This window comes from Salmo trutta, chromosome 12, assembly GCF_901001165.1.
Source record: "Salmo trutta chromosome 12, fSalTru1.1, whole genome shotgun sequence".
NCBI classification, from domain to species: Eukaryota; Metazoa; Chordata; class Actinopteri; order Salmoniformes; family Salmonidae; genus Salmo; species Salmo trutta.
In genome coordinates, this window is record NC_042968.1 from 33,122,441 (window position 1) to 33,149,956 (window position 27,516).

General features: G+C 45.5%; 2 protein-coding genes across 9 annotated transcripts in view; one reads left to right on the top strand and one right to left on the bottom strand.

Moving 5' to 3' along the window:
- ppip5k1a (diphosphoinositol pentakisphosphate kinase 1a) overlaps nucleotides 1-4,075 on the top strand; it is a 46,856-nt gene extending 42,781 nt beyond the window's left edge. For all 7 annotated transcript variants that reach the window (XM_029768026.1, XM_029768025.1, XM_029768027.1 and 4 more), the window contains one exon: nucleotides 497-4,075. In XM_029768026.1, coding sequence (XP_029623886.1) covers nucleotides 497-1,134 — 638 coding nt within the window. In that variant the 3' untranslated portion in view covers nucleotides 1,135-4,075. The remainder of the gene's footprint in view (nucleotides 1-496) is intronic.
- A 7,439-nt stretch (nucleotides 4,076-11,514) lies between these two features.
- Nucleotides 11,515-27,516, bottom strand: part of map1aa (microtubule-associated protein 1Aa) — a 72,397-nt gene continuing 56,395 nt past the window's right edge. For both annotated transcript variants that reach the window (XM_029768033.1, XM_029768034.1), the window contains 5 exons: nucleotides 26,099-26,181; nucleotides 25,753-25,893; nucleotides 17,879-25,463; nucleotides 17,364-17,590; nucleotides 11,515-16,119 (listed from right to left, as the gene is read on the bottom strand). In XM_029768033.1, the coding sequence (XP_029623893.1) occupies nucleotides 15,964-16,119; nucleotides 17,364-17,590; nucleotides 17,879-25,463; nucleotides 25,753-25,893; nucleotides 26,099-26,181 (8,192 nt within the window). In that variant the 3' untranslated portion in view covers nucleotides 11,515-15,963. The remainder of the gene's footprint in view (nucleotides 16,120-17,363; nucleotides 17,591-17,878; nucleotides 25,464-25,752; nucleotides 25,894-26,098; nucleotides 26,182-27,516) is intronic.

The following is a 27,516-nucleotide window of genomic DNA, read 5'->3' on the forward strand; positions in this document are numbered from 1 at the left end:
TAGAAGTTGGAGTTGAAATTTCTAATTTTAAGGCTTACATGTAATTGCCTCCCACAGTATCCCTAGGCTCCACTGTCTTAGGGCTATTTAAAGTGATTTACTACTACAGTGGCCCACCACAGCCTGTATTGACTAACTGGGTTTCCAACCCTCTCCCACCGCTGGCTTCTATCATCTTCTGTAAACCACCTATTTCCTGATTTTCAGAGGTGTGCTCAAGGACAGAAATGTTCTGTGTTTTAATGGTGGTTTTGTTCTAAGTGAAATCCCCAGGTACCATTTTCCTTAGCGGTGGGTAGGTTAGGCTTTTTTATGTGCTAACTAGCTCACAGTTCTTTCCTGTTTGGTCATGTCTTTCCCTGCACTCAATTGTAACCTATTAGCCTCAATTTCAATATGATTAACATTACCTTAGTAAAACATAATTGAATTGATAGATGACTGATTGCTTGGTACATTGATTAATTGATCATTTGTTTGGTCTCTGTCTCTGCAGACAGCAGCGGTCCGTCCAGTACAGTGTCCAGCGCTGGCCCCTCCTCCCCCACCACGGCAGACGCCTCCCCCCATTTTAGCTTCAGTGACAAGACCCCCTTCACCCCCCAGAACAGCGAGGAGATCCAGTCCTGCCTTCACAACACAGGCCAGCAGGCCCCTACTGCTGGCCCCCAAACCCCCGAACTCTCCAATCCCACCAGCCCCACGGAGGACCTGACCACCCCCTGCCAGACATCCCCAGAAGACAATCCTGAGGCCCCAGCCACCCCCAGCCACCTGCCCCTGAGTGGAAACTCTGAAACAAGGCAGGAGGAGCCAGGCGAGTCCCCTGCTTCAACTGAGGCCACTTGCGGTGAAGTTCCAGACCTCAGCCCATTGAGCCCGTCTTCCCCACTGGCAGACCTCTCTCTGGGCCGTATGGATGAATATCTCCCCGGTTCTCTCCCGGTGGTCCTGGAGCTCAGAGAGAGCGGCAGTGAGGCAGGATCCAGCGCACAGACGCCCCAGTCCCCAGAGGGGCCTGACGAGTTCTTTGACACCCAGGAGACGGTGGAGATGTGGAGGGGCAGCACGGGGAGCCTCCCCCATCCTGGGATGCCACTAGAGGTGGGAGCCCCTCACGCGTCAGAGCCCTAGGTGGGGTCTCAGAGAACCAGAGAAGGAGCCTAGGTCTTCTAAGAGGCTAGAAGGAAGTAAGGTAGAACGTCTAGGGGGCTGGAAGGAGGCTTCCAGGAAGCCCTTCAAAAACTCCTTGGCCAGTTCCATGTGGTGAACCCCCAGTGGTGCATCCTAGTGACCTAGTCTTAGACCAAGGCTTGTAACTTATGTCTGGTGAATAGTGGATCGGGCTGCTGCTTCTTAGTTCTCTACCCTGGTCGTGTTCATTAGGCACAAAAACTGAGGAAAAGGGACTGAAAAAGGGAGACACTTCCTGGACTTGTCCATTAAAATACGAGCATTTTCTATTTCCGTTACAAAACGTTTTAAAATGTTTTTCGTGGCATGCCATAATGAACACAACCCCAGTCTCTCTCCCATAGCTGTCTGTGAACCAGCCGTTGTAGGAGAACTCAGTATGATCATAGAACTACCACCTAGTACAGTACAACATCTTTATCATGACTGTCATGTATGGATGTTTTTGTCCCTGTGTCCGATAGAAAGCCACTTGTTCTGAAGTGAAGCTTTGATGTTGCTGGTGTAAACAGTTTATAATGGGTGACATCTTCTATCCACTGAACAGCCCTCGGTGTGCACCATTGTGGAGATCTCGCCAAATATAACTGAAACATTTACATTTGACGGGTGGGCTCGCATATTGCATCATGTACATTGCTACATACATACCGTTTATTATAGCTAGAATTGCAGCATGTCCACCAACTCATGGACATTGTAAAAGGAGATGGTTTGAGAGACATCTCACTTCAAGTATTGTGAGTAATACGTTTATTTTTCCTGCAGGGAAATTTACATGTCAAAATGTGTGGATTATATGTATATTGTGTTGCAATGTAATTTAAACACAATTTCATCAAGTTCGGCTTCGGCAAACACAAACAAAGCCGTTTTGAAAAGCATTTTCAGTTGGCAACTTTACTGCAGTATATTGAAATCATGTTCTTGTCACACATTGAAATGATAAATGCACCACATGACTGGTCTGTGACGTTTCATCAAACAGAAGATGTCACCCTGTGTGTTTCCCCAGTGGTCCTATTCTAGGCGATCCTCTCCCTGTGATGGTCTGTATCACCATTAAGGTCTGTTCACTTGATATGCGCCACAACTGTATTGCATCGAGCCAACAAGAGCCCAGGTAGGCTCTTATCAGCACGCTGAGCTCCGAGATAAAGTCTATTAAACTCTGATCTTGCGCTGCACCCGACCAAGCAGCGCTCAGCACCTTATGCCAATCAAGTGAACGGGCCTTAGAAACTCCTGACCAGCAGCTGAGCTCTTTTCTTAGGGGTAAAGAAGAGCTCCACTACATGTATGGTGAGATTTATTATTGCCGTTTCCTCTTTTGAGATGAAATATACTCAAATCCTAGCCTGGTCCCACACTGCACAGATGTAGGATCTTCATTTGAGCCAGTTTGCTACAGCAGGAAAATAATCCTACAGGAACTGGAAATGTGGATTATAATTAATGGACATTTTTGTAGGGGGTCATTTGATACATTTTTAAGTGGAAATTACAAACTTCAGAATCCTTTTTAAACATCAAATACACTACACAATTTACATTTCCTGCATTGCAGGAAAGTTCTCTTGCAACAGGGTGATCAAATGAAGATCTTACATCTATGTGCTGTAGCTAGCTCTTCTACTGTTGTCAAGCCATACACGTTGTCACGACAATGACCGCAAACACAGAGGAGTTGGCTAAAGCACAAACGGACTGGAGCACCAGGCTACTATCCCTCTAGCCCAGGTTTGAAAACAGCCCCTTGTCACTTCCCCTAGCCCCTGAAGGACCTGCATAGGAGGGAGCAGTACTCCACTGACTGTAAAAATAACCCACGTTTCATTCGATCACAACTTGTGCACTGCTTTTTTTGCCAAATTCCTTAAACCTCAACTACCACTTTAAGTAATCATATAGAAACCATATGACGAGAGAGATCTATATTTAACTTTGAATGACGCCTAGTGAGGTGATATTTTTAATGCAGAGCCATCAGATTTATTAACAGTTTTAACTTGTATCATAGCAACTGTATATTTTTGTAAAAGATCACCTCAAACACATTACTGTATTAAGCAATCTTTTTTTTGACTGAACAAAAGAGGTCGGGGTATTTTTGGATGGTTCTCTGTGGTTCCATTGCGTTAGACAGTTTTTGTTGCAGGGCCTGTTCTGTGCGTGGACTGTTATCAGTGTTTGTGTGTGTGTGAGAGAGTAAATGAGATTCTGTATTTGACTATTGGGGTTGGTGCAGTCGTATCGTGATGTACTGTAGAGACGATTATTTCTGTCACGTAACACAATTTAATGTCAGTCAAAGAATAAACAACACTGCTGCTGCATAGAATCAACATTAACACTGTAATCTGCCATTGTTTCAGTGGATATGTACAGATGTGTGTCAAAATCTACACAATGAAACTCTATCTGATTGTGTGTAATACCTTTGGTCTGTGTCTCCGGCCTACAGTAGAGGTTAGTGTTGTCTGTTGTAAAGTGTTTGCAACATTTCATCTGCGCTTCAGGATGCTAAACTACACTGAAGTGCTGTGTCTGTTTGGTTTGGAAAGAGATGGATTAACCCTTTTTGTCATCTTTTTGAAGGAGTTGGAAAGTGAGTAGATAAAATGAAATAGCTTAATGAAGAATACCCTGTTTAGCTGCTATGCACTTCTAAACTCTTCATGAAGGCTTTACGAATGAACAATGCACTTACATGCTTTTGGAGCTCTGTGATTTCAGCCTTTTAACTTAAAAGATTCAGAAAACGCACTCTGCTTTAATTTCTATGCTATTTGCTGTGTGGGGTAATCGGCTCAATGGCTTCTACAAATGCAGCTTTATTTCTCTAAAGAATGTTCGGAATAAAATGTCCTGTGAAATGATATTTCTCCCACTGTGTGCTTCTATTGGATTTGACTTGTGAGTACATGGCTGTCTGAGGGATGACTGGCCTTTGTTCATATAACCATGCTTTTCCTGTTTATATTTGTGAGCATCTGGACGGTACACAACGATTCCACGACAACAAAAAGACAGTATGGTGGATTGTACTTGCAGTACATAGCAACCCTTTACCAGCAGATAACAATATGGATTACTTTACATTGACAATATTTATGTCTAGATAACATGGCTCAAATCATATATTCATAAAAATGTAATCTAAATTGTGATTTGAGTTGGTATGTTGGCAGCGACCAGTGGGTTATTGACTGATTGGGTCTACAGAGGTGCATCCTCACCCCTTTTTACGTTGACAGTATTTCCCATCCCCCTGTAGGTCAGTGACGTGAGCACTAACATTTTGTTAATGTTGTCTTACAGCCCAGTAATCTCATTGGGGTAACAACTGCCAGATGCCTCGTGCAACACGGGCCTGTTCAACGAAACAATGTTCAGGTTAAAATGTGTTGTCTCATATACCATTGTCATGTATACTGAACAAAAATATAAACGCAACATGTAAAGTGTTGGTCCCATTTTCATGAGCTGAAATGAAACAACTAAAACCAGATAAAAAGTATGTAGAAAAAATAATGGAACAATTACACTTTTAAATACGATGGTCTTAGAGAACAAATGATCAGGGTTAATTTAAAAATGGCATTGAATTTGTTCCAATATTTGAGTCACTCAGATACCGTAAGAACAAGGCAAAGCCATGAGAAAATGTGTATTATTGAAGAAAATTGGCTTTAAAACTGAACATGTTCTCAGCCGCATGGTGCGGCAGGTAGCCTAGTGGTTAGAGCGTTGGGACAGTAACCGGAAGGTTGCTGGATCAAATCCGTGAGCTGACAAGGTAAAAACCTGTTGTTCTGCCCCTGAACAAGGCACTTCCCCAGGTGCCGAAGACATGGATGTCGATTATGGCAGCCCCCTCGCACCTCTCTGATTCAGAGGGGTTGGGTTGAATGCGGAAGACACATTTCACTTGAATACATTGTTGGACAACTGACTAGGTATCCCCCCTTTCCCAAAATGTGTAGAATTGCAGCAAACAATCTTTAAAAAAAGCAACATTTTGTCTCGTTCTGAATGCAACCTCCCAGAATAGAGCCGACAATATCCTCCATCAGATACATTCTACAGAGCTGTGTCCAATGAAGTGAGGAGGCTGGTAAAACCAGTAACTCAACATGTGGACTCGTTGAAACTTGCATGCTGGCAGTGCGAAGACAATTTTTTTGTGTGCTTTACCCCGTTAGCCTCCATATGCAGATTTGATTGAATAAGGCCTCTGAGTGACTTGGCTGAAAAAGAAAGTGGAAGCTTGTGAGACGTTCCTTAATCGAAGTAGATTCAGAACGCTGCAGTAGGGATTCTATTGATTGCCTCTGCTCCCTTTGTCTATCTGTGAGGCTGTGATTGTGTTAGTGGAAATCATTATGAGCAGTCTGTCTCCTGCTAAGGCTGTGTCCGTCTCCTGCCTGAGAGAAAGGTGGAGAGAGAGGCCATCTGGTGGGAAAGGCCAGCAGTGCTATCTAGCTACTGTCTGTAGCTAGCCCTTTGTTCTTTACAGTTCTTTAAGTTCAATGATGACTCACAGAAACCAATCCAGCATTAATCTGTTGCCATGACATTAACCCTCTCTCGTTGCTGCCACTATAGAGAGGTCGGAGTAGACCGCTGTACAAACGCTGGAGGGAGGCAAAGTAATAACATGTTATTAGGTGCGCCAGGTAGCCTAGTGGTTAGAGCGTTGGGCCAGTAACCGGCAGGTAGCCTAGTGGTTAGAGCGTTGGGCCAGTAACCGGCAGGTAGCCTAGTGGTTAGAGCGTTGGGCCAGTAACCGGCAGGTAGCCTAGTGGTTAGAGCGTTGGGCCAGTAACCGGCAGGTAGCCTAGTGGTTAGAGCGTTGGGCCAGTAACCGGCAGGTAGCCTAGTGGTTAGAGCGTTGGGCCAGTAACCGGCAGGTAGCCTAGTGGTTAGAGCGTTGGGCCAGTAACCGGCAGGTAGCCTAGTGGTTAGAGCGTTGGGCCAGTAACCGGCAGGTAGCCTAGTGGTTAGAGCGTTGGGCCAGTAAAGGGCAGGTAGCCTAGTGGTTAGAGCGTTGGGCCAGTAACGGCAGGTAGCCTAGTGGTTAGAGCGTTGGGCCAGTAACCGGCAGGTAGCCTAGTGGTTAGAGCGTTGGGCCAGTAAAGGGCAGGTAGCCTAGTGGTTAGAGCGTTGGGCCAGTAACCGAAAGGTTGCTAGATCAAATCCCCGAGCTGACAAGGTAAAATTCTGTCTTTCTGCCCCCCTCAACAAGGCAGTTAACCCACTGTTCCTGAGAATTGTAAATTAGAATTTGTTCTTAACCGACTTGCCTAGTTAAATAAAGGTGAAATAAAAAAATTGAAATGGTGCAAATCTGACCTTGCCAGAGTTTCTACCAATGTTAAATCCATGTGAGAAAGTGCACATTTCAGGAGATGGGGGAGAATTGGGACACAGCCCTAGCACTGGCTGAGGACCCCACGTCTCTATCCCAACATGCCTGTGAATTTGGGGATGATGTCATGGTGAATTTAGGATGATGTCATGGTGAATTTGGGGATGATGTCATGGTGAATTTGGGGATGATGTCATGCTGTGGTGATGAAGGGGAGATTGTCCCCCTGTCCAGACCTCCTTTCATATGCACAGGGAGATTATTCAGGGTTCAATGTGCAGATTGTGCTGCCAAGGCTGGCCACCAGTGTCTGTCTTTAGGAGGCTGGGGGGCATTTCCACAATTTGGGCAAGGGATGTAATGTTGCTTGCAGTGTGACCCTTTTTTTCTACTGTCACTGAGATCAGTTACAGTGAAGAGTGTTTGCATTGTAAAACTGACACGGTGGAAAGATACAGAGCAGTTATTCTATCTGTATAATTAGTATTTGGAATAGGTCTAGATTGTGCCTGAATTGATCTGATCAAATCCTCTGCCGCTGTGCTTACTGCTTACACAATATATCAGCCATTGTCTTGAGGCGAGCTCGGGGTACAATCCGTGCTTTGAGCGGCTGGCGAATGAGGAGCGATCTGTTGAATGCCCCAGCTGGCACACACTGAATGGCAACAACTATGACATCATCCGCAGGGTCACATGAGCTCGATGTAGTAGGACCAACAGATGTAGCCGGGCCTGTTCTTCCTTTTCTCCTCTCTTTTCTGAAATGGGATGAATGTGGAGCTGTGTTCCTGTGTGTTTGTGTTCCAACTGTCAGTACTGGGCAATGGGGTAATGTCGGGTGGCTGCCAACTGGTCCAACAGTAGCATTTCAGATGGTTATCTATTCCATGGTTGGCCCAAATCTCACTGAACAGTTACAATGCCATTTTGAAGGAGTTTGTCTAGTTCACGTTTTTTTCCGGGGACATCCCCAAGGACGCTGTTAGAACGTTCTGTCTTAGTCGCCTAGAGATTTTTATCTTGTTCCTGGCTCAATCCGGGGACGTCCCCAAAGACGTTTTTAGGATGTTTCCAATACATAATTTTTTCCTGTTGAACAGAGTATTGAACTGGTTATCAATGATAAAACCTAATGCAAGTCCTTTATACTGTTAAACTTTGTTTATGCATTGTTTAAAGAAAGTCATTTTGCTACCATATTTGGAATTGGAAGATGTACCCAAATAAATCTAGAAAAATGAAGTACATTTCTTTCAAAATGCCATAGCAATTGAAGAACGACCCACCTGACTTCTCTCAATGGAGCAAGAAGGAGAGGACAATACAGAGCACTAGACGGAAACTAACTCGCCTCCCTGCTGTTACCACTTATACAGTTAAATGCATTGGACTGCTGAGTCAGCAGTTGACAGCATTTCAAGGGTTAAAGGCTTTTATTGATATTAAATTGGACAATGTCGTGATGTGGTTATTTTTAATGTAACCTTTATTTAACCAGGTAGGCCAGTTGAGAACAAGTTCTCATTTACAACTGCGACCTGGCCAAGATAAAGCAAAGCAGAGCGACAAAAACAACACCGAGTTACATATGGAATAAACAAACGTATAGTCAATAACACAATAGAAAAATCTATATACAGTGTGTGGAAATATAGTAAGACTAGGGAGGTAAGGCAATAAATAGGCCATAGTGGCGAAATAATTACAATTTAGTATTAACACTGGAGTGATAGATGTGCAGATGATAATGTGCAAGAAGAGATACAGGGGTGCAAAAAAAATAACAATATGGGGATGAGGTAGTTGGGTGGGCTATTTACAGATGGGCTGTGTACAGGTGCAGTGATCGGTAAGCTGCTCTGACAGCTGATGCTTATAGTTAGTGAGGGAGATATAAGTCTCAAGCTTCAGTGACTTTTGCAATTCATTCCAGTCATTGGCAGCAGAGAACTGGAAGGAAAGGCGGCCAAAGGAGGTGTTGGCTTTGGGGATGACCAGTGAAATATAACTGCTGGAGCGCGTGCTACAGGTGGGTGTTTCTATGGTGACCAGTGAGCTGAGATAAGGCGGGGCTTTACCTAGCAAAGACTTATAGATGAGCTGGAGCCATTGGGTTTGGTGACGGATATGCAGCAAGGGCTAGCCAATGAGAGCATACAGGTTGCAGTGGTGGGTAGTATATGGGGCTTTAGTGACAAAACGGATGGCACTGTGATAGACTGCATCCAATTTGCTGAGTAGAGTGTCGGAGGCTATTTTGTAAATGACATCACCGAAGTCAAGGATCAGTAGGATAGTCAGTTTTACGAGGGTATGTTTGGCAGCATGAGTGAAGGATGCTTTCTTGCGAAATAGGAAGCCGATTCTAGATTTAATTTTGGAATGGAGATGCTTAATGTGAGTCTGGAAGGAGAGTTTACAGTCTAACCAGACACCTAGGTATTTGTAGTTGTCCACATATTCTAAGTCCGAACCGTCCAGAGTAGTGATGCAAGTCGGGCAGGCGGGTGCGCGCAGCGATCAGTTGAAGAGCATGCATTTAGTTTTACTAGCATTTAAAGGAGTTGGAGGCCACGGAAGGAGTGTTGTATGGCATTGAAGCTCGTTTGGAGAGTTGTTAACACAGTGTCCAAGGAAGAGCCAGAAGTATACAGAATGGTGTCGTCTGCGTAGAGGTGGATCAGAGAATCACCAGCAGCAAGAGCGACATCATTGATATATACAGAGAAAAGAGTCGGCCCAAGAATTGAACCCTGTGGCAACCCATAGAGACTGCCAGAGGTCCGGACAACAGGCCCTCCGATTTGACACACTGAACTCTGAGAAACCAAGACTATTTAGTCTGCCGATAAGAATGCGGTGATTGACAGAGTTGAAAGCCTTGGCCAGGTCGATGAAGACGGCTGCACAGTACTGTCTTTTATCGATGGCGGTTATGACATCGTTTAGGACCTTGAGCGTGGCTGAGGTGCACCCATGACCAGCTCGGAAACCAGATTGCATAGCGGAGAAGGTACGGTGGGATTCAAAATGGTCGGTGATCTGTTTGTTAACTTGGCTTTTGAAGACTTTAGAAAGGCAGGGCAGGATGGATATAGGTCTGTAACAGTTTGGGTCTAGAGTGTCTCCTCCTATGAAGAGGGGTATGACCGCGGCAGCTTTCCAATCTTTAGTGATCTCAGATGATACGAAAGAGAGGTTGAACAGGCCAGTAATAGGGGTTGCAACAGTTGCGACAGATAATTTTAGAAAGAGAGGGTACAGATTGTCTAGCCCTGCTGATTTGTAGGGGTCAAGATTTTGCAGCTCTTTTAGAACATCAGCTATCTGGATTTGGGTGAAGGAGAAGCGGGGGGGGGGGCTTGGACTAGTTGCTCTGGGGGGTGCAGAGCTGTTGGCCGGGGTAGGGGTAGCCAGGTGGAAAGCATGGCAGGCGTAGAAAAATGCTTATTGAAATTCTCGATTATTGTAGATTTATCGGTGGTGAGTGTTTCCTAGCCTCAGTGCAGTGGGCAGCTGGGAGGAGGTGCTCTTATTCTCTATGGACTTCACTGTCCCAAATTTGGGGGGAATTAGTGGTACAGCATGCAAATTTCTGTTAGGAAAGCAAAGGTTAGCTTTTTCAAACTGATTGTGTATATTGGTTCCTGACATCCCTGAAAAGTTGCATATCGCGGGGGCTATTCAATGCTAATGCAGTACGCCACAGGATGTTTTTGTGCTGGTCAAGGGCAGTCAAGTCAGGAGTGAACCAAGGGCTATATCTGTTCTTAGTTCTACATTTTTTTGAATGGGGAATGCTTATTTAAGATGGTGAGGAAATCACTTTTAAAGAACAACCAGGCATCCTCTACTTATGGGATGAGGTCAATATCCTTCCAGGATACCCGGGCCAGGTCGGTTAGAAAGGCCTGCTCGCTGCAGCATTTTAGGGAGTGTTTGACAGTGATTGAGTGGTGGTCATTTGACCGCGGACCCATTACGGACGCAGGCAATAAGGCAGTGATTGCTGAGATCCTGGTTGAAGACAGCAGAGGTGTATTTGGAGGGCAAATTGGTCAGGAGGATATCTATGAGGGTGCCCATGTTTACGGATTTAGGGTTGTACCTGGTAGGTTCCTTGATCATTTGTGTGAGATTTGAGGGCATCTATCTTAGATTGTAGGACGGCCGGGGTGTTAAGCACCTAACAGTACGAACTCTGAAGATAGATGGGGGGCAATCAATTCACATATGGTGTCCAGGGCACAGCTGGGGGCTGAGGGGGGTCTATAACAAGCGGCAACAGTGAGAGATTTATTTCTGCAAAGGTGGATTTTTAAAAGTAGAAGATTGAACTGTTTGGGCACAGACCTGGATAGTAAGCCTGCAGAGTTCTGTCTATCTCTGCAGTAGACTGCAACTCCGCCCCCTTTAGCAGTTCTATCATGATGGAAAATGTTGTAGTTGGGGATGGTAATTTCAGAATTTTTGGTGGCCTTCCTAAGCCAGGATTCAGACGAGGCTTGGCGGAGTGTGCTAAAGCAGTGAATAAAACAAACTTAGGGAGGACGCTTCTGATGTTTACATGCATGAAACCAAGGCTTTTACGGTTACAGAAGTCAACAAATGAGAGCACCTGGGGAATAGGTGTAGTACTGGGGGCTACAGGGCCTGGGATAACCTCTACATCACCAGAGGAGGAGTAGGATAAGGGTACGGCTAAAGGGTATAAGAATTGGTTGTCTAGTGCGTTGGGAACAGAATAAAATGAGCAGATTTCTGGCCGTGGTAGAAGAGATTCAGGGCATAATGTACTGACAAAGGTATGGTAGGATGTGAGTACAGTGGAGGTAAACCTCGGCATTGAATTCAACATTTGTATTTATTATGGATCCCCATTAGCTGCTGCCAAGGTATCCAGGCACACATATCAGAAGTTACCGGAAATCAGACACAGTTGAGGCTTTTTGTATTCTTCAATACATGTGTTTTATTAATGATCACCACACTTTTCCCTTTGACAATAAATCTGCTGAAGTTCTATGTTCCTTTATGTGTTAAAGATAGATACAGAAGTATATTGCACTTAAAACAAAAGATTTAAGGAAAGTCATGAAGCTCGCAAAAAGAAAGAGGAAAGCGATCACGTCTTCCTTACAGCACAGCCAGTGGAGGCAAGACGACGACCTTGCACCAGCATCTTTTAAAATAGCGTTTCTATTTTCTTCATTTTTAAACTTACATACAGGATTAGAACTAATAAGGTAGCATGCACAGACAAGCAGAGTTTATTGGAATGATGGACAATCTTCATGAGGATTTTCTACATCAGGATTCTGAGGAGTTTTGGAGAATTCAACTGAATTATTATTTTTTGCACAATACATTGATACTGTTTTTGTTCAGTTTTTTTTTATTTGGAAAAATTCACTGTGTGAACCATTATAAATACCCTAGATATAAAATGTATTGATATAGTGATCCAAGTCACTATCTGGCAGTCAGTTTTGTGTGATGTGGTTTGTGTTTGTCTATGAATGCAATGTTAATTCTAGTCTTCAGAATGACGCTGACATGAGTTAACAGTTGATGTCTCGGTTAAGACAACCTTGAAGTCAAAGACCACAGGAAAACTGGTAGAGTTTCTGAGATATAAAGGGATACTGTTCTGAATCCCATTCTCTATGTGAAAGCCAATTCCAAGCACTGTAACATTATCCAATATTTGTTATACAGAATGTTCTCTCAGCTAAACAATATAGCAGGCATGTTAGTTTGCCTTTGAAAAACTGTTAGTAAGACAATTACCTGTACGGTCAAAAATCAGTCTCTGAAAATGAAGAACTTGTCCAATTTTCTTTAATCAATCGCTGACTAATTAATTGAACTCGTTTCTCAGGGCAACCATTAGAAATAGACAGACTTCAGACAAGAGTAAAGAAATAAAATAAGACATTCTCCCCTAAATATAAGTTTGATATGCACTGTATTCACACACAATAGAGGAGACAGTCTGACTTTGACTGACAACCCTTTTGAGTTGATGGAGCAGAAAACATATACAACTACTAACTAGTATGTCACCTAGGCAACCAAGATATCAATGTCCTCCACGGAGAACGTAAAGGTTAATCTGCTTCTTCACATTCGGATCAGTTGGAACACTCAGAACTAGCCTGGTTAAATCAGACTGAACGCTGCTCTCAGTATTGTTATCGCAGAACTGCTCTCAGTCTGTTAACCAGGCTATCTCAGAACTGCTCTCAGTCTGTTAACCAGGCTATCTCAGAACTGCTCTGTCTGTTAACCAGGCTATCTCAGAACTGCTCTGTCTGATAATCTGCATGGTCCGGTACATTTGTGCAATGAGCTTCGGCAACGAAAAGAAAAAGACATTGCAGGATTCAAAGCATGTTTACTGAAAGCATTTGACAATTCATTCTATTTCTTTGTCTCTATGATAGTATTTACGTGTGTGCGCCATATGTGTCTCAGAAAAACTGGAATACATTGCTGAATATTCTGATTAGCCTCAAAGATTGCGCAATGGTACAATTTGTCTAGACCCTCGAACAAGGCGTGTTATAATTTGTTCTTTGTAAGCCTCAAAAACTTAATGTCATGATGCAATAGAATGGAATTAAAACATGTCTTTTTGTCTCGTTTTCTGACAATTAGTTTCTAACAATCTACTTAGTCCTAACTTACAGTAATATTAAAGGATACAATTACAAACTGTGCACACAAATGAAAACCCATCTTAAATAACACTGACAATTACATTCTAGACACACCGACTATGATCACATAAAATCAAAAGCAAATTGTACATTTTGTTTTTAAAAAACATTCCAAGGCATTGAGTCAAGGTGATTGTGGTAGAGCAAAAACCTTTTGGCCTCTGCTCCCAAAGTTAATGGTTCTAAAACAGCCTTAGAGCAAAACACCTCTTTCCCTTTCCATGGGCATCATAAGGATTAAGAAAATAATACAACTCAATAGGAAATAACACGTCTGTCTGTGAGTTAACATTTCCAACAAAGCTCTCTTTTTCTGATAAAAAATGACTGCTTTTGTGTTAAAGAACATAAACACAATTGGTAGAAATCCCAAATTAGAGTATTTTCATATGACTGGGCCTACAAGTTCTTAGAATAAGGGTTTGACCACAGTTGTTTGATAATTTGTGCTTCTTGTTCACTATCGCCGACAGAGAATATCAGACCCTGTGATTTAAACACTGGTAAAAATACCATGTTAGTTTGCTTAGTAGGATGTGCAAATCATATTTTTGGACCTTTGCTTTTAGTTTAGTGATCATACTACAACACTGACCTGCCCACCTAGCCACTACTTTACCATGGCAAACCATCCTCTATGTCTGCACCAAACATGCCATGATGAGAACATTCTAATCTGCATTCCAACTACAATGTAATTGTCTTGGAGCTTTCAGTGCCAACATGGCGCCCGTTCAAATTCTGAGACCGAAACTGAGTTTGCCGAACACTGAATATCTATGGCTTTGCCACAAGGGCCATTTCAAGCAAGCATCTGAGTCTTCCTTGAACACATGACAGGACAGAAAGGCACATGTGGGTGACAGTCAAACCTCTGTCATCTATGGAACCGCCCTACAATGTTCATCAACGTTAATGCACGGCACGAACACCTCACAGACAAGTCTTCAGACACTCAATCAAACTATTACCCTGTACAGGCGATGGGCCATGAGCTCACAACCACATGGTCCTATTGCTGTAGTCATAACCAGGTTAGGTATGACTGCCCCAAATGGCACCCTATTCCCTATGTAGTGCACTACCATAAGGCTCTGGTCAAAAGTAGTGCACTACATAGGGAATAGGGTGCCATTTGGGATAATACCATGATGGTCATAGTCTACACTATGTACTCCAGCTATCTTCACCTTACACAAATCCCAAATCACACCCATGTCTCTTAAAGGGTCAATACTAAATGTGAGAATAATTATATGATCTGTGATACCTTCCCAAAGTGTGGACCTACTCCAGTTCACAGACACTGTCGGTCTGTAGCTCTGCAGATAAAATAGCGGAGGGTTGTTGTCTTTAAGTTGTGTAACATCTTTTAACCTGACAGCCTCCTTTCTATCAATTAGTTCATGAACACAAACAAGCTGCTTAAGCTATTTGTAATTTCATAAGCCACACTATTCCAAGCCAATGTGTAATGCTTACAGTATGTTATACATGCATATAAATGCTATGACGAGGAAGTAGTACATTGAATGTAGCAACATTGCAACCTGACATACAGTCATCAAAATGTTGCAATGTGAGTATTCTCCTTTCCTTCCACACAATAGCATACATTGGCCTGGTCCAAGATATGTTTGTGGATGCAAGCTTGGAAAATAAATGCAAGGGTAATCTACTGCGCATGTTGTATATTGTACAATATACACCAGCCCTGTTCGACAGATCTGGATGTGTTCTGGCTGGGAACATTCTCAAAAGACTTCACTTTACAACCAGACAACACTGACAGTTACAATTTACTGTACGCAATATGGCGCTTGAGAAATCCATTAAAAGTGAATTTCACCTTGCAGAAATTACATGAAAACTGAATGGCACACACAACACCTTTGAGTATGACTCGATTTGTTTTTTCCACCCTATTTTACCACAAACATAATTATTCAACATCTAAAAGACTCTTAGAGACAATCTACTTAGAATATCATCTATGTCAATGTGTCAATATTAGGCACAAAGTTCAATGAGTGGCACGTGGATGAGAAAAGTACCATTGGCATTAGCATGGCGTATTCAGTTCTACAAAACATATAAACACTAAAGTACAAAATGTGTTTTGGTGTTCTAACTTCTTTAAACAAAGATGAAGTTGTTGTTGATTAAGTTGTAAGTTGAATAAGTTGTTGTTGTTGATGACTCTGTAACATTCTAATTGGGCATACTTGTGCTTTGAATTATGCCTATTAGAAGAAAATCTGTCTTAACTTGAAGGAAACAGTAAGCATTGCCTGGACATTTTGCCTGGATTTCTACCGTATGCACAACCATACTTGTTTCCTTTAATAAACCTTAGAATTATAGTAGAGAAGCGTTATAGTCTGAAGAGCATCTTTATAATACAAACAATGACAATAACCATAATCAAACGTGTGGTTGTTGAATATCGCTGTGTCTAAAATGACACCCTACTCCACATACAGTCCAGTGCACTACTTTAGACCAGAGTTCTATGTTAGCTATGAGACAAATAGGGTGTAATTTGAGATGTACTGTTATGATTTACCGTAAGAAATAAATCCCTAGAAAAGGCAGATCCAAAATATTTAAACAGACAGACTGAACCAGGGGTGTGTTGTCCCATTACAGAGGGGAAGAGAGGGGGGGTGGGGCTTAAAATTCGATCTTGCAGGCGGGGAAAGACTCATCCTGCATGACCACGGTGCTGCTGGAGGCCAGGACCATGATGTTTAGCTCCTGCTGCCGTTCATGGGTCTGCTGGTACCACTCCCGAGTCACATCTGTGTCATGGGTGGGAATCAACGTCACCTGCAGGACAGAGAGAAAGAGAGAGAGGGAGAGAGAGAAAGAGAGAGAGAATGAGGTAATGGATAGAGGTAGGAGGAAGAAAGGAGGAAAATCAGAGAAGAAGATGGGGAGAACATTAGAGAGAGCAGGGAGAGATGAAAAGGAGAGAGGGAGAAAGATGAGAGATGGTGATTTAACCAGGTGTTAAAGCAGACAAAGAAATCCCATGGCTGAAACTGAAGTCCATCTCAGATTGATTGTCTGGGGCCAAGTTAATTTCCCCTTTCATGCAAAAAGTCATGACCATCGTGCTTTTATTGAAAGAGGATAATTTTGAACATGTATTAAACTGCGAGTTTGACCAATTCCAGTCCCCTTGATCTGCAGGCCTATAAAAGGTCCTGTGCCTTGGTCGATATTATCAGATGTGCTATTAACAATAAGCTTTATCACCTGTGGCCCAACTGATGCAGCAGTGTCTATACATACATAGGTTGAAGCATGGGGTTTATCCATCTGTATTTACCCCATTGGACACAACATCCTGATTGATATTATTCTTATTATTTATAATTAATGTTAATAATTATTCATTATTATTAAATTGGAAAAATATGTTTTTTTCTTGGTTTCTATTACAAAGTATGCCATCGCCCTTTAAGAGCTCTGTTGCACAGCTGTGCTTAAACCATGCTTGAAACTCAGGTTGTAACTGCATTTTTTAAGTGATGCCACACGGGCAATTGTGGGAGTAGGGAAATAAATGTGGCAGCAATGGAAAGCTGGGATTCCCCTCTCTTTAAACAAAAGCCAAAACTGCTTTCTGAAGTGTTTTCCCCACGCTTGCATGAACAATGGTTGTGCATTGACTGCTTGTCAGAATACGTTTCCCTCCCTATGGCTCTCGCAACTTAAATGCACCTCGAGAGGAATATTTCTCCCGCATAGAACACACAACAACAAGCCGTCTAGGTAAATAGTTCAACTATTCTACTATGGGGTTGTCTGATTGTTTTAACAACACCATTACATAGCAGAAATAGTAGCACTGGTTCCATCCTGAGTGATAAATTAGATGCTTTGAATTACTTTGCAAGGAGCTACAGTAGGCTACACTCCGCTGTTTGAGTTGAGCGCCACAGGTAGTCAGGTGTGCTAGTTAGTTAGTTAAGATGCATAGGGAGTGAATGTCATGCACAGGTGATGTATTGATCCATCAACTGAATGATTGAGCTCCATCTAATTCTATGGTAGTGATTTGTTACCTGTAGGTTGGATCCCCACTGGGCCTTGCCCTCCAGTAGAGAGTCCAGGACCACTCGGCTGGGCTCGTCATTGCCCACATCGTTCCCGCTCACCACGTAGTATGCAGAGCGGACGCGTTTGAAGAACTCCTGGTCCACGTTCTTAGCACTGCAGTGGTTGGGGATGTAGGCCAAGTCTACGTAGATAGGAGGGCCTTGGGGAACCACGGAACTGGACCTCTGAGAGCCTAGGGGGAAGGACAAGGAGTCAGTGCTCAGACGTTTCCATACGATTTGATGCTTTCCACAAGGTCGCTGGTTTAAACTCTGCTCCAACTGCTTATTTCCTCCCTCCCCCCTCCTTTCCTCAATCACTTTCCACAGCCTAGCAGCCTTGACTTAGCCTGGTCCCAGATCTGTTTGTGCTATGTTGTGCAATGTGTAATGCACTGTACTGTACACTACTAGTCATATTATGCATAACATAATAATACGATTGTTGAATAAATATACTGTATAATGGGGACCCTTGTTACCTGAGGTGCTCTTAACTCCGTTCGCCACCCTGCCGGCGTTGTAGCTGGACCTGGAGAGGTCATCGTCTCTGGAGCCCTGTCCGTCTGACAGATGGGACATCCTCAAGCTCTTCTCTGTCTCCTTCTTCTTCAGCGAGGCGCTGCGAGGGGACGGCAACTGCTTCACTGGCATGGGGGACGGCTTACGGCGAGCCGGAGATGCAGACTTGGGTTTCCCTGTCTTCCGCACACCTTTCGTCTTGGGGTCCTTCTTGGGGGGCGACTCTGAGGTGGCCTGGTTCTGGTCATTGGCCAGAGCGTCGGGGTCCACCATGCAGACGTCGGGGTGAGGGGGGTTGGGGAAGGGGTCCATTAGGGGGGCGGGAGGGGGGTCACGGGGGCTCATCCTGGAGGAGGAGGAGGAAGAGGAGTGATGGTGGCCCCCTCCCATGGTGGAGAACTTATCCACAGGCAGGTACTCAGTGTCCTCGTCCGAGTCAATGTTGCTGTTGCCCGTGACGGAGGGGCACTCCTTTGTCCCTGGGGGAACGTCTGAATCTGACTGTGACGGTATAGACTCGCTGACGGAGGTTGGGGGGGTGTCTTCTCTGGCTAACCCCAGCCCAGCCGTCCCAGCGTGGGGGACCGAGCCGCCCTGGAAGTGGGGGTGGTGGGGCTGTTTGTTGGCTCTCTTCTTGACTGACAGCTCATGTTCGTCCCCTTCCTGCGATTGGTCGCTCCTGCGTCCCCGCTCCTCGTCCTCCTCATCGCTGGACTGCTGTTGCATACTGGGATTGATGAAGGAGGGCGAGAGGTCTCCTTTGCGGTGCCTGTGCTCCGAGGAGGAGTAGCCAGGGGAGGCTTTGGAGGAGGACGTGTAGGAGGTGGCGCCCATTTCAGGAGGGAGGTCCGGGTCGCTGTCCTCATCATCATCATCTCTTCCTCCTGCTTCTCCTTGGCACGACGCCTCCGTGTAGAAGGGGGAGCTGAAGGTGTGATCAGTGGAGGAGAGGGAGAGCGGGCGGGCGGGGCACTCTGGTTCCATTTCACATTCCTCCTCAAACTCGTCCTCGTGGCGGTAATGAGGCGGGGAGTCACCAGGAACCATGTCCATCTGGGGCTTCTGCATGTTCCACTCATAGGAGCTCCTCACCTTTTTCTCCTCAGCTGTACCCAGACCTGGGCTCACGCAGCTGGCTGCCGGCCCTGCACTGATGGGGGAGCTCATGCTGCTGACCTCCATGGGACCATTGACTGTGTCTGGCTTGGTGGGCAGCAGAGAGGAGGGCATGTACGAGGTGAGCACATCAGGGAGACCAGCGCCATCTATCTTACCTGAGGTGGTGGTGCTGCTGCCGTGTTTTTCGGAGGACAGGCTCATCTCACGCATGTAACCTTCCTCGTCATCCTCTTCCTCACTACTGTCAGAGTTTTCAAAGTAATGCTTGCCTGTTGAGTCGGGCCGTGGGGACGAGGTGACACCAAACAAACCCGTGGCGATGGCATCCTTCTCCTTGGGCGACTGGGAGAAAGGCCCATAACCCCCTGTAGCCTGCAGCTTGGACTCATCCGCCCATTCTGGTTTATAGAAGCAGTCCGACTGGGGGCTTTTGTTCACAACACTTCCTTCCATCGAGGCAACATGCTCCTTTTTGTCTTCCAAGGAGGAAGCGGAGGAGTGCGAGTGGAAAGGTTTGATCTCCTCAAAGGGGCTGTGAGGAGAGAAGCGGGCCAGACTGGAGGTGGATTCTGCGGTGGTGGCCGTCGTCATCTGCTTCTCTGAAACCTCCAGGTACTCGTTCTTAACCATCCCGCAGGAACTGGAAAAGGGGGAGGAGTCCATGGCCAGGGAGTGTTCGCCTTTAAAGGAGGAGTGTTCATCTTTAAAGGAGGAGTGTTCATCTTTAAAGGAGGAGTGTTCATCTTTAAAGGAGGCGTGTTCATCTTTAAAGGAGCCGTGTTCATCTTTAAAGGAGGCGTGTTCATCTTTAAAGGAGGCGTGTTCATCTTTAAAGGAGGCGTGTTCATCTTTAAAGGAGGCGTGTTCATCTTTAAAGGAGGAGTACTCGAAGCCGGCACTGTCTGCATCGTGTTTGAAGATGTGGTCGGAGGCGTTGGCTGGGGTCTCCAGCTCCTCGCCAAACTGCCGGCTGGTGGATAGTGACGGACCGGACGTAGAGGAGGAGTAGCTGTAGGAAGAGGAGGACGAGTATGCCGTGGCAGAGGTGGTGGTGTAGTGGAAGCCTGATGAGACTCCTACTGTGTCTCCTGTTTTCTTACCACCGTCAGCTCTCTCGCTGTGGAAATAGTCGTCTTTTCCCTCTTTGTCCTTCATCTGGCTGGACTGGAATGTGTCTTTCTCCCCACCGTAAGAATAATCAAACCCAGAGGAGTACCCAGAGAACGCTGTGGCGCCCATGTCACCTTTGCAGGTGGTGGAAGAAGGTGGCGTAGTCGGCTTTGCCTGGCTGTTGTAACCGTAGCCCGCCATGGAAACCATAAACTCTGGCTCTTTCGAGCTCATGCCGTCTGGTGAAATCGGCATTGCCTGGCTGTTGTAACCATCTGCACCTTTCTTTAGTATGTCCCGCTCTTTGTTGTACTCCTCATCATCGTCATCATCGTCGTCATCATCATCCATGTCGGCACCCTCGTCCTCAAACTTCTCTCCAAGTTTGGCTGGGGATTTAGTTGTTATCCCCTCATCAGGAAGTTTGGAGTCTGTGAAATCTGTCTCTTTTGAGCTCATGCCGTCTGGTGAAGTCAGCTTTGCCTGGTTGCTGTAACCATAGCCCGCCATGGAAACCATAAACTCTGGCTCTTTCGAGCTCAAGCTGTCTGGTGAAGTCGGCTTTGCCTGACTATTGTAACCATCTGCACATGTCTTTAGTACATCCCTCTCTTTGTTGTACTCCTCATCATCGTCATCATCATCATCATCATCATCATCCATGTCGGCACCCTCGTCCTCAAACGTCTCTCCAAGTTTGGCTGGGGATTTAGTTGTTATCCCCTCATCAGGAAGTTTGGAGTCTGTGAAATCTGTCTCTTTTGAGCTCACACAGTCTGGTGAAGTCGGTTTTGCCTGACTGTTGTAACCATAGCCCGCCATGGAAACCATAAACTGGGGCTGTTTTGAGCTCACACCATCGATGAAAGCACTTTTGACTTCCTTTTCCGATTTCTCTTTGGCACCTTTCTCCATGTCCGAGTCAATAGCATCCTCCTCGTCATCGTCCTCATCCTCTTCTTCATCATCTTCATCATCATAATCATCGTAGTCTTCCTCATCCCTGGCTGTTAGCTTCCTCATGTCTATCTCCAGTTCCACCTCTTTGTCATGGTAGCTCATTGAAGAGGGTTTGGCTGCAGCACTACCTGTTACATAGGTGTAATCACTGTGAACTTTATAAGGGAAGGAGTCTCTCTCTGATGATAAGGATGTGGTTGAAGCCTCTGGTCTATCGGCCATGGATGGGAATCTGCTCTCTCTGCTGTATCCACGTGGCTCACTTATCTTCTCTATGGATTCAGAGCCATGGAGCCATGGAAAGGGGGAAGAGGAAGAGGAGGAGGAAGATACATCTTTTCCATGAGAGCTAGTGAACCCCTCCTTGTCTGAGGGGAAAGGGGAGTCCTTTTTCTGTGTGTCCATCTCCATACTGTCCTTCCCCATTTTTTCTGACAGGTCCTTCTGATAACTGGTTTTGTTGTCATAGATATCACTGTAAGAGAAAGTCTTGCCGTGTACATATGGAGTGTCCTGTCTTATTTCTTCTTCTGAGCGTTTCTCTCTACTCTCTCGCTCCGGGAAATCATACAGATTGAACTGGACACTTTTCTCTGGCTCTTTCAAAGTTACATTGTCCTTTTTTCTGGATAATGTTGCATCCTTTTTGTCATCTTCAGAGTCCAACTTACTTTGCTCTACTGATAAAGCTCTAGACCCTGTTCCACTTGGTTGAATAACATCATCTTCCTCCACCTCGTCTTGTTCGTCGGAGTGCATGATCTGGGGTTTGGTTGTTTGCTCCATGTAACCAGAGAACTGTGTCTTGTCTGTCGACCCCGGTTTATTCTGCAGATACTTGGACTTGATGTCATCCTCTGCAAGTCCTTTGTCCCTCTCAGACAGCTTCTCTTCTTGAGGTGATTCATCGTCCAAGAACCTACCCTCCTTCTGTTCCAAATACTTAGCTTTAACACAGGGTTTGAGATCCCTTTTCTCATAATAGTCATCATCGTCATCCTCATCTGATTCTTCAAAGGGGGTCTTGTCACCAGAGAGCCCCATTTTCTGGAGCTCAGTTTCAGTTTTGTCCATTTTGTTGTTTTTCTTCTCCTCTGTGGGGGAGTAGCCACTGCTGGTGGGGACCGACTGGGTGGGTGAGGCCAGCTTCACGGTGCTGTCGTCTGGGCTAAGACATCTCTCTTCACCTTCAAACATGGAACTAGGCTTAAACCCGCTGGAGAAAGAGGGAGGAGAAGGAGGCGCAAAGGCAGTGGAGGGGGATTTATCCTTGTCCTGGAGCAACATGGCTGCCGTCGCCTGCTCATAGCCCTCTTGGAGTTTCCCCAAGGGGATATCAACATTGGGAGTCTGGTCCTCGTCTTCATCCTCCTCTTCGTCATACTCCTCATGGACAGGTTTGGTCTTCCTCCCAGCCTCCATCTCGGTAACAAAAGGCTGGTACTCCTTTGAAGGAGGAGAACTGAAGTTCTTGTCCTCCTCCAGGGAGGAGGTGGGAGAGATGGTTCCAGCCGAGTGGAGGTAGTCCTTCCCGTGGGTGGCCTCGGTGCGGTAGGGGATGCTATTGACCGTGTCCAGGTGAAGAGAGCTCCTCCCTGTCTCTGTCTCTGTCTGCGGGGCGGTCACCGATGCGATGGACTGGTCATCCGCCATGGAAGTGGCGAACGAGGACAGTTTGTCGTACTCTGTGATGGACGTGGCTGAGGAGATGTGCTCTTCCTCGGCGAGCGGAGCTGTGATGATGCTTGGATAGGCTGCCAACACTGGGTCATGTCTTCCCACAAAGCCTTTGGCTTTGAAGTCTGAGGCGTCAGACGTATCCGAGGCTCTCATCTCCCTAACACCATACACAGAGTCAAAGGATCCTGGAACGTCGGGAACGGTGATGTCGCAGGAAGCAACGTCGTAGCGGAGGTGTGGGATCCTGTCCTCGGGTTCTTCATGGATCTCCTCATCGGAGATGGTCTGCTCCGTTTCGGAATAAGCAGGAATAGTCTCATCTTGGATGAAGGACACTTGCTCAGAGGCAGCGGTAGTGGTTTGTCCAGAGGCGACTGCGGTTGAAAACGATTTAAAGTCGGTTGACTTGGTGTCCCATTCTTTTTTATCTTTTTCTGTGTTGTATTTATCCTCATAATCCTCAGTTCCCTCCAGATCTGCTTTTTCGATAACATCACCCTCCTCTTCTGAGCTGACACTCTTCTTCGAATTCATGTCTCCTTTAGTAGAGTATTCGTCATATTGCTCCATTTCCTCCTCATATTTCCTATCCATGCCAGCATTTCTTTTAATGTCCTGCCATTTCCTGACATCTGCACCTTTCTTTAGTACATCACTCTCTTTGTTGTACTCCTCATCATCATCATGACCATCATCCATGTCGGCACCCTCATCCTCAAACTTCTCTCCAAGATTGGCTGGGGATTTAGTTGTTATTCCCTCATCAGGGAGTTTGGAGTCTGTGAAAGCTGGACATCCAGACATGACATCATTCTGAATGGGTTCCCTCCCTAGCTTCGAGAGCTCATCTCGTTTTAAAGCTTCGAAGTCCTTGGTGAGGTCTTCTGGAGAGGATACAACAGATCCGTCTGCCAAAGCAGCAGCAGATTTTTGGGGGGCTTTCTTTGGGACAGACTTTTTCTCAGCTGTTTTGTCTTTGACCGGTTTTGCTGTTATGTTTTTGTCAGTCTTGTCCGTCTTGGGTTTAGCCTGTGTCTTGTTTGCCTTATGGAGGGTTTTCCTGACTTCTGGGGTAAAGGGTTTCAGGTCTGGTTTGGTGCTCTTCCTCAGCTCTGGCTTACTCAGATCCTTCTTTTTCTCCTCCTTCACTGCTTTTGTTTCTTTTTTCTCCTCTTTTTTAGCAGTATCGTCTTTCTTCACTTCGCGTTTGTTGTCCTCTTTCTTTACTTTACTAATCTCTTTCTTCTCTTTGTCCTTTTTCTCCTCCATCTTAGATGGTCGTTCCTTGGAGTGTTTCCTCAGTGTTTTCTCCTTGGACAGCTTCTTTCTCTCCAGTTTGGCTGCTTCGGGTGCTGCCTCACTGTTTTGTTGTTGTTTGGTGGCTTTGGTAGCTTTGGCGCTCTCACTCTTCACCTTCTTCTCCTCTTTCTTTTCAATTTTGTTCTCTTTAGCCGAGTCATTCTTGGACACCTCTTCCTGCCCTTTAGCTTCATTCTTGCTGGCTTTTGAGGCCAACTGTGTTTTGGTGGAAGATTTCAGGCTCTCCTTGCTTTCTGTTCTTGATCTCATCTTTGTTTGTTTTATGATTGGAGGCGGGGCCCCAGAGGATATGTCTTTCTGAGTGGCCACTGGGTAGCGCAGGAAGTCCAGGTGCTTCAGCTTTTCAAGCCCCTCCAAAATTTTGTTCTGCGGTGCATTTCCAGGGAACAGCACCCTGACTATCTTCTCTGTTGGACTATGCGGGATCCATACGATAAGAGCTGTTACTGAGGTCAAGTAAGGGACTGATATTTCTCCTTCTTTGCCATTGGACATCACAATCCCAGTCTTGGCCTTACTGTTCCCAGCCCACTTCTGCATAAGGAACTGCATCTCCTTGCTTTCCTTCACAGGGTTCAGAATGTACATGTCTAGCTTACCAACGCCCAGCTTGTGGAAAAGCGTGATGGGCTCAATGGTGTTGCTGACAACCCTGTAAAGGGGTTCTGACTTGATGCCAAGCTTGTTGAGATACTGCAGTGTGAGGGATGCCTCCTCGATGCTCCGTTTGACTTTTAGCGTGGACTCAGGCATTCGTAGCTTCTCGGGGACGTTGAAGAACACCACTCCGAGCTCGGGCGAGATCAGGTTCTTCATCCAGTCCCCATATGTGTTGGAGCCGCCAGATCCCTGGGACTGCTCCTCCTCCTGCTCAGCAATCTTCCTCTGGAGCAGCCCGTTGATGCCTGGGAGGTTGTCCGCCCCAATGTGGGTCAGCAGGACTGAGTCTATCCTGTCCAAGTGCCTGACCAGCTTCCAGAAACAGGACCTACGTTCGGACCCTCCATCCACCAGGATGTTGAATCCGTTCACGGCAAACAGGGCAGAGTCACCCCTCCCTCCGGGGAAGATGTAGCAGCAGGGCTTGGATAACTTCAGGAAACCACCCGAGGTGGGCGGTTCCAGGTTGTCAAAGGGCGACTGGACGTCCACCGTCTCCGAGACGTACTCTGTGAACTCCGCTACTCCCTCCATGTCGGGAAGCGTGGGCTCAGGGTTTAGGCGGTATTCCAGAAGGTTTTGGAGGTGCCGCTGCTCCTGGCTGTGGCCCAGTGAGCTCCAGCCCCCGTCTCCCAGGCACGATACTGTTAGCCTGGGCCGCTGGTCCGACGCTGAGTTGGACAGGACCTCAGTCACCTGGAGGTGGGACCACAACACAACATAAACATACTGTTAGGCATAGCTTATGTAAAGAAACATATTTTAATAGCATGTATACCAATTCATCAAAACAATATTTTATTTGAGCATATAACAAGAACATATTTCAATGAATCAACCCTTCCCTAAAATGAAAGAATCACAAATATTGATTGAGAGAGTCCAGTCTGGATACTACCAACATAACAACAGAGTAACTACACAGTTTAGTCTATACAGTGTAACACCAACTTATAGTAAAGTGTTGCTGAACAGTTGATCTTACTCCAGGATCAGAGATGATGTCAGAGAAGTGTCTCCAGGTGAAGGCTCCACCCTGCAGTGTGATGTCACCTCCCTGCTCAGAGCAATGGCCACTTAGGACTAGTAGCTTGTGTCCAGCAGAGTCAGTGACCAGAGAGCGGATCTGGACGGAAAGAGGAGAGGGACAAATAGTGGAAAAAATGACATTAGTGGATTATCAACACAGTTGATTGACCTCATCAGTAAGCAGTATCTTTTCAAAAAAGGTTTCCATTGAGAAACATCAACCGTACCATAGTTTGTGTATAAAGGTGATTTCTGTGAAGGCAAAAGCCCTCAGTTGTCAGGTATGTCTGGGTCACACCTACCTCTGAAGCAGTAGTTTCCTCTGACGGGTTCACCAACACAACTGTCTCAAGGACATCACTCTTGTACTGCAGGGTCCTCTGTCCTGGAGAGGAAACAAACACAACAAAACACAGGGATAAGAATGACAAAACAACTAAAACAGTGCAGTCAGTAGTCGCAGTTCCGACAATATTTCTGTGCGTGGAAATACTAAATATTGTAGCGATCCTCGCTATATAAGCCACGTTACAATTCCCACCAAGTGGCTTAACCTTAATGACGCAATGGGTAGGGTGTTTGCCTTTCTCGCCAGCGACCTGGGTTCGCCCTGCTGTTCACTATAATATTGCTTCGAATGCAGCATGTGAAAATAGACTACACTTATAATGGAGACATTGTATTATGTGGTGATGTGATAAGCCTTAAGCATTGAGGGTCCATTAAGGAACATGACCAACGGTTTAACATGTGAGACCTCATGTTTTCCATGATAAGGAAATAGCTAGAAATGTACTGCAGTGATGAGTAACTTAGTCAAATGACAGTACAAAGCCATTGGAAAGCAAAACCAGAGAACATGGATCAGAATGATCCTCTGCAACCGTGCTTTAATATTATTGGAAGCGTAGACGCCATCGGTATTGTGGCCCATCATTATTGTTATTATTATTAGTAGTAGTATTAGTATTATTATGAGTATTATTATTATGATAATAATGATGATGATGATGATGATGATGATGATGATGATTATTATTATTATTATTATTATTGCTATAAGATGAGTCTTCCTACAGTGTCTGACAGGGACACTACCAAGGTGCACTGCAAGTCTACAGCGGCATCACGGCAGACAGGGCTGTCTGTGAATTTCGCATATTAGACAAGCCAATTAACAAAAATACCAAAACGCTGGGGCTGTATGAAAACATGGCTGACCAAAACGCTGGGGCTGAAACATGGCTGAAACCGATCACTGATAATGCAACATCCAGGCTTCTAGCATTAGCCAAACACAATTAGCTGCAGACTAACACTGTGAGCCATACACAGGCTTCCCCTCCCTCCAAGGTCCCCTCACTCGCCATCCTATTTCCTCAATGTAAATGTCTTAAACCCGTATATACAGTCTCTTCCATGCCACATAAACAACAACAATATTGCAAAAGCCTCATTAGCTTCAGCCTGCAAACCCCATTGGCTGTTGCCATGGGGATGATAAGCTAGCTAGCTATGTTGCCGCTGGCTGAGTTACACTGACCCACTCTTGGCTATGGGAGACGCATTGCAGCATTTCTGGGGAGGGGGGGTGGGGGGAGGGGGGGACAGGAGGGAGGGAGGGCCAGACGTGCTGCATGGGAGAATACCCAGCAGAGTAACACAGGAGGAGACAGCAACTGCCAAGGCAGCAGTAGAAGCAGCATCCTGATCCTGCATG